Here is a 12329-nt window from a genome sequence, read left to right as displayed (position 1 = left end):
TTATAGTACCTCCTTCTTTCCTCACACAGTCAAGCTGTGGAATGCTCTGCCTTCTTCTGTGTTTCCATGCTCTTACAATCTGTCTCACTTTAAAAAGCTGGTTTTCCGGAATCTTCGTGGTGTAGATTAATACGGTATAACCTTTTTTCTATATTTACAATTTCTTTCCGTTCTTTTTTTTTCGCCCCCCAGGCTCCGTTGTGGGTCGTTTAACCTGTGCCCGGGTGGGCTAATTCCCGTAAAAAAAAAAAAGCAGCTACACCATCAAATTCAGCATTAGCAGCAGCTTCAGGAACTGCAGGTTCAGTAACAGTTTCAGCAACAGCTATGACATCTTTATGGAAAGCTACAGCTTCAGCCAGAGTTGAACCTTACGAGTTCGTCATCTGAGTATAAACTCACACAACAGCATTCATTGGCTGTCCTTATGTTTTCGACTTTACCACCATTGGTGAGTAGAATTTTTGTTTTACATTCGTAAGTATTATTTAAAACCTATATTAACAGTAATAAGAGTTGCTTTCATATTCTTATGTCGAGAAATTATGATATGGTTTCACATGTAGGTACTTACTTACATTGGCGTTGCGCAGTCTTGCTTTTTTTTTTTTTGTATTTACAATTAGTGGTTAGGTTGTAGTGGATTTCTCCCCTACAAACGCTGTTTATCGCTGCATAGCCGACCCCACGAATTCCACAGTGTGTGCCTCGTGGTCTAGGTCAACCAGTGCCGCCATACATCACGGAGCGGGGGTCAACTACTAAGCCACGCCTAACCCCCGCTATTTAAGACCTGACCTCGTGGTGACCTCTCTCTTTCTACCTACACCAACCAGCTAGCAACACCTCATCCTCCTCTGCCGCTGCCCGGCAGCCCTCACTCCTCCTCCGCCTGCCTGGCGGTCCTCGCTCCCGCCGGAGAGCATGGCGACCCACAAGCTGGTCCTCCTCTGAGCATCCTCACCAACCAGCTCTCTCTACATCACGCTTGTAACCATGCTGCCTTCCCGGCACCAAGCTGCATTGTACATCCAATACAACATGTATATAGAGAGCACATTGTGAGTTTCCTTTCTCCATTCCATCCTAAGTGTGAACCAAACAATCTTGAACCCCACAAATGGTGACTCCCGGAGATTCGCACTCACACAGGATGGAGGAGAAACTGATCACGCTCCCAGTCTTCAAGCAACATGGAAGACTGGCTTATCCAAACAGAAGCAGCTCTCATCGGCTATACAACTACTGTCTCTACACCGCAGGTCAGACACCCTAGAGCAGCTCTGCTACTCTAAGCAGACACCAGCTCCTCTTCCTGCCCCAATCACCACGTCCTACCGACCCCAGCACACCCGTCCTGCCTCAGACGCCGACCCCGGCCCAGCAGTAACCCCTGCCGCCCCTGACGCGGCCTCTGTTCCTGAGTGCGGACCCACACACCCCTCTTTTCTCCCTCAGGTACTCCCTGCTATTGTCCTGCACCCTGCTGCTGTCGTGGACCCAGCTGCTGTCACGAGCCCTCATCCGCTTCTGCTGACGCAGCCCCTGCTCCTGACCCAGGCCCACACACCTCAGCAGGCGCATCTGACGACTCTGTACCTGCCGTGAGGGAAGCACAACATTCATCGCCTCCACACACCCTTTTTCTCCCTCTCTTCTCCCACAGATAGTGTGTATATAGACAGTTGTATCCAGCGACCGGCTCATCCACGCCATCGCCGTTGTCTCACATGAGGCATGCACCGCCCGTTCTGCCTCACATGTGCTAAGCAACCCTACAGACAACAAGTCTCCTACACCACCTGGAGGGAAGGGGGAGTATTGTAGTGGATTTCTCCCCTACAAACACTGTTTGTCGCTGAGTAGCCGACCCCACCAATTCCCCAGTGTATGCCTCGTGGTCTAGGTCAACCAGTGCCGCCATACATCATGGAGCGGTGATCAACTACTAAGCCACACCTACCCCCGCTATTTAAGACCTGACCTCGTGGTGACCTGCCTCTTTCTACCTCCACCAACCAGCCAGCAACACCTCCTTCTCCTCCGCCGCTGCCTGGCGGCCCTCGCTCCCCCTCCGCCTGCCTGGCGGTCCTCTCCCCCGCCGGCGAGCATGGCGACCCACAAGCTGTCCTTCTCTGAGCGTCCTCACCAACCAGCTCTCTCTACATCACGCTTGTAACCATGCTGCCTTCCCAGCACCAAGCTGCATTGTACATCCAATACAACATGTATATAGAGAGCACATTGTGAGTTTCCTTTCTCCATTCCATCCTGAGTGTGAACCAAACATCTTGAACCCCACAAATGGTGACTCCCGGAGATTCGCACTCACACAGGATGGAGGAGAAACTGATCACGCTCCCAGTCTTCAAGCAACATGGAAGACTGGCTTATCCACACAGAAGCAGCTCTCATCGGTTCTACAACTACTGTCTCTACACCGCAGGTTAGACACCCTAGAGCAGCACTGTTTCTCTAATCAGACACCAGCGCCTCTTCCTGCCCCAAGCACCACATCCTACCGACCCCAGCACACCCGTCCTGCCTCAGACGCCGACCCCAGCCCAGCAGTAACCCCTGCCGCCCCTGATGCGGCCCCTGCTCCTGACGAGGACCAACACACCCGTTCTGCCTCAGACGCCGACCCCGGCCCAGCAGTACCCCCTGCCGCTTCTCCTGACGCGGCCCCTGTTCCTGAGTGCGGACCCACACACCCCTCTTTTCTCCCTCAGGTACTCCCTGCTAATGTCCTGCACCCTGCTGCTGTCGTGGACCCAGCTGCTGTCACGAGCCCTCATCCGCTTCTGCTGACGCAGCCCCTGCTCCTGACCCAGGCCCACACACCCCAGCAGGCGCATCTGACGACTCTGTACCTGCCGTGAGGGAAGCACAACATTCATCGCCTCCACACACCCTTTTTCTCCCTCTCTACTCCCACAGATATTGTGTATCTAGACAGTTGTCTCCAGCGACCCGCTCATCCACGCCATCGCCGTTGTCTCACATGAGGCATGCACCGCCCGTTCTGCCTCACATGTGCTAAGCAACTCTGCAGACAACAAGTCTCCTACACCGCCTGGAGGGAAGGGGGAGTATTGTAGTGGATTTCTCCCCTACAAACGCTGTTTGTCGCTGCATAGCCGACCCCACGAATTCCACAGTGTGTGCCTCGTGGTCTAGGTCAACCAGTGCCGCCATACATCACGGAGCGGGGGTCAACTACTAAGCCACGCCTAACCCCCGCTATTTAAGACCTGACCTCGTTGTGACCTCTCTCTTTCTACCTACACCAACCAGCCAGCAACACCTCTTCCGCCTGCCTGGCGGTCCTCGCTCCCGCCGGCGAGCATGGCGACCCACAAGCTGTCCTCCTGTGAGCACCCTCACCAACCAGCTCTCTCTACATCACGCTTGTAACCATGCTGCCTTCCCAGCACCAAGCTGCATTGTACATCCAATACAACATGTATATAGAGAGCACATTGTGAGTTTCCTTTCTTCACCCCATCCTGAGTGTGAACACAAACAATCTCATACCCCACAAGGTACTTCGTATGTTCCATTCATTAACATTAAATACCATTACTTAAAACATACATATTCATTTTTTACATTAATTTTACTACAGCTACAACTAGGGTCTTATTTTTTTCAGTTTCATATGTAGAACCATCATCAAGGGTGTAAACACTAACGAAAACAATGTCGTCTCGTCTCCTCTTGTGTATTTTAATTTTCTACATATTATTAATGAATTGTATTGTTCATTTTGCATATATAAACATTAATTCAATCAATTACATAATCATTAATGCGGGTAAACAATAATGAATCTTTTGTACATATTCTTAAGATATATTACGCTGTTTCCTTGAGTGCGCACGTATACGTTGACATTCCGCTATCAGTTTCACTTTTTTCTTTACCATCGGTGGTTACTTCTACTGTATATTAATTTACACATACCGGTACATATTTTTTTACGTTAATTTTACTACAGCAACAACCAGGGTCCTATTTCTTTCAGTTTCAAATGGGTAACTGACGACGTTATTTTTGTTCAATCCAGAATGCGACGTCTAGCTTCATTTGTACAGACACATCCTAAATAGGATGGGGATACCATTCCTCAAATGGAGAGTTCCTTCAAGGGAAGTGGAGCAACTCCCTTTGGGACAAACACATAAACAAAAAATTAGCAGTAGTCCTATTCTTTTTGTTGGCAAACCCAAATTTCAAAAACATGACGATTCTGTTTGCCATGGACAACAGAAAGGCAGTGTTTTGTCTCAATCAAGGCTCAACCAGATCTTGGCCTCTTCTAAACCTATCGGAAATTTTTTTCAAAGTTTGTGTAACGCAAACACTTTACCTCAAAGCAACTCACATACCGGAAGTACAAAACAATTGGGCAGATGCGTTGTCCCGTCTAAGGCCAGTGTAGGGTTATGAGATATTGGTTCACTCTCAGGATGGGTTGGAGAAAGGAAACTCACGATGTGCTCTCTGTATACATATTGTATTGGATGTACAATGCAGCTTGGTGCTAGGTAGGCAGCATGGTTACATGCGTTGAGTAGAGAGAGCTGGTTGGTGAGGGTGCCCAGAGGAGGGCACGCAGCTTCAGGGACGCCATGGTCGCCGGCGGGAGCGGGAGCCGCCAGGCTGGAGCTGAGGAGGAGGTGGTGTTGCTTGTTGGTGGCTGTAGGTAGAAAGAGGGTGGTCACGGCGGGGTGAGGTCTTATAAGGCGGGGGTAGGCGTGGGTTGATAGTTGACCCCCGCTACGTCAGGCGGCGCTGGAGGTGCAGGCTGGGTAATTCAAAGAGGGTCGGCTACTCAGCGACAAACGGCGTTTGTAGGGGAGGAATCCACTACACCAGTATCAACAGAAACAGAATGGTCCCTAAAGATATAGAAGTTCAAGAGTTTAGTGAGGAGGTTTGGGACTCCACAAATAGATCTCTTTGCCTCACAAAATGTTGCCCAAAGTGGTTCACAAACTCAGATCCTTCTTAATTGCACCATATTGGATCCTACAACCATGGTGTCTCGATCTGTTGGACTGGTGCCTGCATCCACTACAATTGCAACAGGGATATATAGAACAGGTACTGCACCCTCAGTTCGAGATATCCTTGGCACTTCACGCTTGCAGTTTCTCGAAAGATGTTTAAATAGATTGTTGGGTAATTCCAATATCGTTAACCAAGTGATAGCAGGTCATAGGCCCCAAACTTCTATGCAATATGAGAAAGCTTTGAAACTTTTTCAACAATTTATCAGGTTAGCGACTCCAATCACATTGTCGGACACAGTGGTGTTAGAATTTTTAGATTTTCTGTTCAGAGTTAAAGGCCTTCAAGGATCAACAATTGCATCTTATAAATCAGCATTGGTTGACCCTCTGGCATTGAGTTTTAATATTACTTTGAACCCAAGAATTTATCAAATGCTCAGATCATCCTTAGAGAATCCCACCTTGGTCTCTAGATAAAGTTATTAAATTTTTTAAAGGGGCCTAATTACGATATAAATCTGCATTATTTAAAGAATATAGTTTGCATTTTTTATTAACTTTATTGTTTGGGGGGAAAAGAGGGTAAAAAGTCAGGCAAAAGATATGAAAAGGTCAGACTTTGAAACGTATCTCACTCTTATTACTTTACAGTATTTTAAAGGTAATCAATGATTCACAACACGATGATTTACCTTACACTGCATTATTGGAGGACACATTACTGTCGTTATTCGAGGCTTTATTGTACAGGGTACTGTATCTGCCCAAAATTTTAAGGTCCCAATGTGCCGGACTGGTTTCACCCTGTAAATGTATTTTGACAGGTCGCGGCACCTCTAGTCTATACCTGAAGTTAAACAAATGAAAACTTCCATATATATATATATATATATATATATATATATATATATATATATATATATATATATATATATATATATATATATATATATATATATATATATATATATATATATATATATATATATATATATATTATATATATATATACATACAGTGGGGTATGCTATAACGAACGGATCCTACTACGAATATTCCTATAACGAACGGTTTTACCTATAAAATTGAGAATGCTATAACGAACGAAACTCCTACAACGAACATTATTTAAATTTTTTTTTTTTTCTAATTTATTGTTTTTTTATTACAAATATTAATGATATTCTTTATTTCAGGGGTTTATTTGCATATTTATGCACTTTTTTACAATTTTTACAATTTTATATTATATTTTTCAGTGTTAAGTGGTTGTATTTGGGGGCCTGGAACGGATTAATCCTATAACGAACGAATGCTGTAACGAACAAGGTTCTAGAACCAATTAGATTCGTTATAGCATACCCCACTGTATATATATATATATATATATATATATATATATATATATATATATATATATATATATATATATATATATATATATATATATATATATATATATATATATATATATATATATATATATATATATATATATATATATATATATATATATATATATATATATATATATATATATATATATATATATATATATATATATATATATATATATATATATATATATATATATATATATATATATATATATATATATATATATATATATATATATATATACCACAATTACAATCATACCTCAAATGGAATAAACACATTCCTTTCAGCAGGAGACACTTGTACACAGTTCAACTTTGGAAACTTAATTTTTTTTCCATATTGGTTCTTGAAGTAGTTTTCAATGGTGCAGTAAACTGTGTTCCCAGTATTCTCATCTTTTAAAGGAAATGTTTGTTTCTCAGCAGAATGTTCTGAAACATCTATAATCTTGTAAGTGCGAGGGATATTGGAGTGTGTAACTTGCACCTGAAATATAAAAGTTACTTTAATTGGTGAGGTTTTGCAGAGAGGTAGAGTTATATGGTTTGGGCGTGTGGAGAGAATGGAGAAACCATTTGAGTCAAGGGATGCAGGAGTTTGAATATGGAGGGGAGGAGAACAAGGAATAACAAACAGAGGATGTGAGAAATGTCAAAGATATTAATCTGACAAAAGAGGAATGAAGACACAATGCACCTTGTTAAGTTGCCTACAGATAATCACAGCTAACTTATATAAGCACAATAAATGGTTGTAAAACATTAATGATGATGTGGATGATGATTAAAACATTATACAATCACCCACAAAAGTCCTGTCACCTCTCCTCTTGAAACACAAACCCCGACGTTTACTCATGAATCCAAAGCATTTTTGGACAGAATAATGCATCAGTTTCTACTGCTTCAGGTTCACGAGTCTAAATCTCTTGGGTTGTAACTAATTCCATAAGAAAGTGAGCCTTGCACAAGTAATTCCAAATCATTAAATGCTGGACTGTGTTCTCTATGACTCTTACCACATTCATTAACTCTACAAATTTTATTCCAAAAAGAAAAGCTACCAGCTTTGTACGGTCTTTTATATACAGGGTGTCTATAATTTATTCACCTGATTATGAAGCTCAATAATACCGAAATTTTCCCTGATAATTTTAGATAACTCAGCATTTCCCAAATTATTTTATAATAAATTCCAAGACCATACACATGCCGAATTATACTGTTTAAATTCCGAGATATTAAATGCCGAGTTATAAAGATTTTGTGGTCCCTCGGTTAACAAATGGTTCGATTAACGAAATTTTGGTTAACGAATTACCGCCCATAAGGATCTTTAATTTGGTTAACGAACAAATCTTCAATTAACGAAGTCCTTAAGAACAACACGTTTTGTTGTGAGCATCAGTTGATGGGCTAGTCTGCCAATTCAATAATCTCTTCTATGTTTACATTCGTTTCCAGTGGAGTAAATATCAAGAAAGTTGTGCTCTTTAATATTTTTGCATTTTTTATATTAAAATTATTAGTCATTTTAAAATTTAGTCAACATATTGATAATATATGCAGTACAGGGAACTAGTGTTTTGTGCGCCCATCAGCCGCTTGACTCAGCCACTAGGCGTCAGTTTGGCTTTGTTGACAGTGGAGTGAACATCTATTTTGTTGGTGTCTTGAATATTTTTGCATTTTTACATTGAAATTATTGATCATTCTGAAATTTAGTTAACTCATTGATAATATATAGCGCAGTGCAGTGTTGATTTAAATAAAATAATTTTGAATTACACCTAGTGAACTTATAATTTTATTGGTGAAATGATTGCATCAAGCATGGGTCCCTGAAAGATGATTTCTCCTCCATCCCCACTTACTTCTCTTCTCCCTTCTCATCCACCCCCACTTCTAATTCCCATCATCATCATCCAGGAACCTTCTACATACACACCTCAAAGTAAGTGTACTTTACTGCATTTTTTTTTTACTTTGTATGCACATTTCGGTGAGCTGGAACCAATTACCCAATATCCCATTGAAACAATGGATTCGGTTAACGAAATTTTCGGTTGACGAATGACCCTCTGGAACGAATTGTGTTCGTTAACCAAGGGACCACCGTATTTGCTTCTAATATACATAAGACTGCACTTACCCTAATATTTCTTAGTTCTTGCAAAAGTTTTGATCGTTTAAATGGCTCTAATGGTCTATGAAAATCATCTTCCCTAAAATTCATGAAGTCTTGAATAAAGTTCAGAAGAGGTTGTTCTTTATAGAATGCTGTGTGTGCAACTAAAAATAGAGATAAAATGTTTTAATAACAAGCAAACTAAGCGATTTAGTAGATTTAGAGCTAATGAAATTTTATAATCAATCAATAATTTCATATTTTCTGACTACTGTATAAAGAAATACATGATATTCAGTAATTACAAAACTAAATCTCAAGCAAATGTGCTATATATCAACAAGACTGGCACATTACAAGACAAACATGTATATACTCGTACAATCATACCATCAATATTCAGTAAGAGAGATCCATCCTTCCAAGATGCAGGCCTCATCGACCCAAAAAAACCAGTCACACCTTCCTTGCCACATCCAATTGGATATGGCGTTCCAAACTCTCCTCCTGCCGAGTAGAAGTTACGACGACCAACCAATTCATACTTAATGGCCCGATAATGACGAAACATTACTTCAACCATCTGTAAAATACTCAAGAAAACAAACAAGATAAAGTTAATATCTAAATTAACCCAAATTGTTAAAATTATATACTGTATATCAGGATTCATATACAGTATACCATTACTGGGCCAGTGACATCCATCTCCATCAAAAATTTATCTTGACAGTTTCTTGTAATGTGTTATACATATCAGTTTTACTGTACTGTACTGTATAGGCTGTCCTCACTACATATTTTCCATTAATACCCATATGTATTTTCATAAATACATATGACTGATACACATTTTTTCCTGTCGTGTACATTTCAGAAGCCTTACCCTAATCTACTTTGGATCTCATGGCTCAACCAAACAAGGTTCACTACACACGTCCTAATATTTTACCAACAGGTCAGGGACTTGTCCTTATATTGAGTAGCTAGTGTTTTGGGTAACTTTTATCTTGTGCTTTGTTATATAAACGAAAAACAATAATATAGGCATTTTTTCTTTTTCCATCATTGGAAGATACTGACAATGACACAGACACCTGTCAGTAGTGTGAGACAGAAAAAATCTGAACACATTAGAAATGATGGTCCCTACTCAAAATAACCTTTTGATTGCTTTTGTCAGCTACCCTTGGTCAAACTGCATAAATATTATTAGATCCCTGATAATTAAGTTTTCATTGCACTCAACATATTTCACCTGAAAAAGGTCTTTTTTTTATTAAAATTAATTTCAGTATACCATTTTGGGACCATGGATCATAACCCATTTTCTACATAGATGCCACTGATTTATTATTGTTAATATTTACAAATTTGTAGGGTCTGTCAAAATCTAACCATGTAGATTAGGCAAAAACAAAAAATAAGGGCGGATCCAGTTTTGTGTGGGGGGAACATGGCGAACACAGCAAGCTCACCCGGCTGGAGGGTTTTTTGGGGATAATGTAAGCCCCCCCCCACCGATTTTGTTTTTTAAATCTGACCAATGTCATGGGCATTTTGAAGCCATTTTGAAACCATGTTCACTTGATATTAGGAAATATTCTGAGGTCAATAGTACAAGTAATTACATTTTACTATACAAAAATGCCTGAGTACAGTACTGTGTTAAAGAATAAGTATTCAAATTTTCTGATGAAAAGGGGGGTCCAGACCCCCAGGACCCCCCCCTGGATCCACCCCTGAAAAAATATATAAAAACTAGGTAACTTATATTAACCTGAAATATGTTTAATGGAAGTGTCTTCTGTTCACGAGCAGAGCAGTTAAGTGCCTCCGTAAGTTCCTGGAGGTTGGCACGATGTCTCACCATTAGTGAAATTTTGTATTGTGTCCTCTTGCCATCTGATTCCTCAAGGTCAATCTTTGGTGAAAAACCAAACAACAGATAAATTAGAATGACAAAGCCTCTGTGCCTGGGTGTGTTCATAAAATTTTGGACATATATGGAAAATTACAGAGTTTAGATATTATTAAAACTCAAGGGTATATGAATGATAGAAGTCGAACTGTCACAAACAATTTTAATAGCAAAACATTACGAATTATGAGCGATTTTGAATATGAGGGATACACTTGATTGATTGTTTGTGGTAATTTCATCCCTTGCAAAGCAACAGCGTGGGTAATATGTCGTTGAATTTAAAATAAAAGCTTAAGACTAATATCAAGCATTGCAAGGTAAGAAACATAAATAATAAACAGTAGCATAAAACTTTTGTAAAAAACATTTAAACGTTAATAGATGAAACTCAAAGCTTGTGCAGAACACCAGCTTCCTCCAGGAAGGAAAGGACGTCCCCTCCCATGCTACTCACTCCCTCCCCCAGCACCAAAGACAGATCGTAAGACTCATCTTCCCCCTGGCACTGGGAGAGATGCTTCCGACGAAAGATCTCCGAGGCTGGGGCACTCCACCAGGAGGTGTTGAACAGTCAATGGGACGGGGGCACCCTCTCCATTAAAAAAACCATGAGTCCGTCGTGTGTGGCCAATGCAGAAGTAGGCCAACGCAGTCTCCCAGTGGTGCAATGGTCCCTAATGTCCCCAGGCATCCAAAGCAGGGTGGATATCGTCGAGGTTGTTTGCTCCGACAGCATCCTACCTGCATTGCCAACTCGAGCGGATGGATGGGAGCTCTTATTACTGGCTTCATATCAGAGGCAGGTAGAGAGGAATGATGTGCCACAGGGCGAGAAGCAGCTGCTTTCGACACAGACTCACCACGGGGGTAAGAATTATGGTGTTTTTACTGTACATTATGTTTTATATCCTGCTGTTATAATGATTAAAATTTCATACAGAACGTGAAAAACTAGATAAATAAAAGAAATCAATAGCAGATAGTCAAAATCATAGTGTAAATAAAAAAAATTTCCCCAGATTTGGTGTGGATCGTGGAAGTAGGTGGGGGTTCAGTGTTGGGATCACAGTCAAGCCATGAGCTGCGTGAGTTATTTTTCAATTTGCCTTTTCGGGTAAATAATTTTTTTCATACTATTACATGCAATTTACGTCCCCAGAAATGTTGGGAAGGATAGCGCCACAGTGTTGGTACGCATCTCAGTCCCCCAGGCTGTGAGCTGCATTATTGTGACACTTAAGTATTCCTTGTACCAAAGACTTTTCCAGCATGCACACCTTCATAACCTACTGTGTATTTACATACTATATAGCAGTTTAGGTCACAACTTACTGAAATGCAATTTTGGATTCATCATGCATGTACAGAGCCTATAACTGTAATAAATTTCTGAACAATTGGAGAAGGAAAAATATTGAGACCGTGTGATCTTCTGGCATGAAAGCTCAATGTTTTAACCTCTCTTCAAAGAATCTTTACTCAAACCGATTGCTAGCAACACACATTATATCATTAGATATTTCAAAATCACATTTCTACATATTTAATAAATACTCGCCTCATAAGTACTCTGGCAATCAGGAGTTTGAAGAGCAGGGATGACACCCACACTGTATGCATTCCTTTCTGAGTCATAAGCAAGTGGGTAATTCTTGAAATCCTTTTCATATATCATCTTCATTTTTTCAAATATCTCCCTTAAAAAAATACAAAAGAATGAATAATATTTAAGGTGATGTTCAGATGACAAACAAATAATTTATAGAGGGTAATATGCAGTACAGTACAGTACAGTAAACCCTTGCCATTAGGGAGAAATAGGTTACAAGAAAGGGCACGAATAGGCAAAACCGCTAATA

General features: G+C 40.7%; 1 protein-coding gene across 1 annotated transcript in view; it reads right to left on the bottom strand.

Annotated features, from left to right (window-relative positions):
- Positions 1–4709: 4709 nt before the first annotated feature.
- LOC121866144 (protein argonaute-2-like) overlaps positions 4710–12329 on the bottom strand; it is a 10208-nt gene continuing 2588 nt past the window's right edge. The window contains exons 2-7 of the mRNA XM_042365735.1: positions 12029–12167; positions 10327–10470; positions 8937–9129; positions 8571–8710; positions 6678–6905; positions 4710–4904 (exon numbers count right to left, since the gene is read on the bottom strand). Of these exons, the coding sequence (XP_042221669.1) occupies positions 4884–4904; positions 6678–6905; positions 8571–8710; positions 8937–9129; positions 10327–10470; positions 12029–12167 (865 nt within the window). The 3' untranslated portion in view covers positions 4710–4883. The remainder of the gene's footprint in view (positions 4905–6677; positions 6906–8570; positions 8711–8936; positions 9130–10326; positions 10471–12028; positions 12168–12329) is intronic.

Source organism: Homarus americanus, unplaced genomic scaffold (genome assembly GCF_018991925.1).
Source record: "Homarus americanus isolate GMGI-L3 unplaced genomic scaffold, GMGI_Hamer_2.0 scaffold10415, whole genome shotgun sequence".
NCBI lineage: Eukaryota > Metazoa > Arthropoda > Malacostraca > Decapoda > Nephropidae > Homarus > Homarus americanus.
The sequence above is the reverse complement of the archived record's forward strand: the minus strand, read 5'-3'. Positions and strand labels throughout refer to the sequence as shown.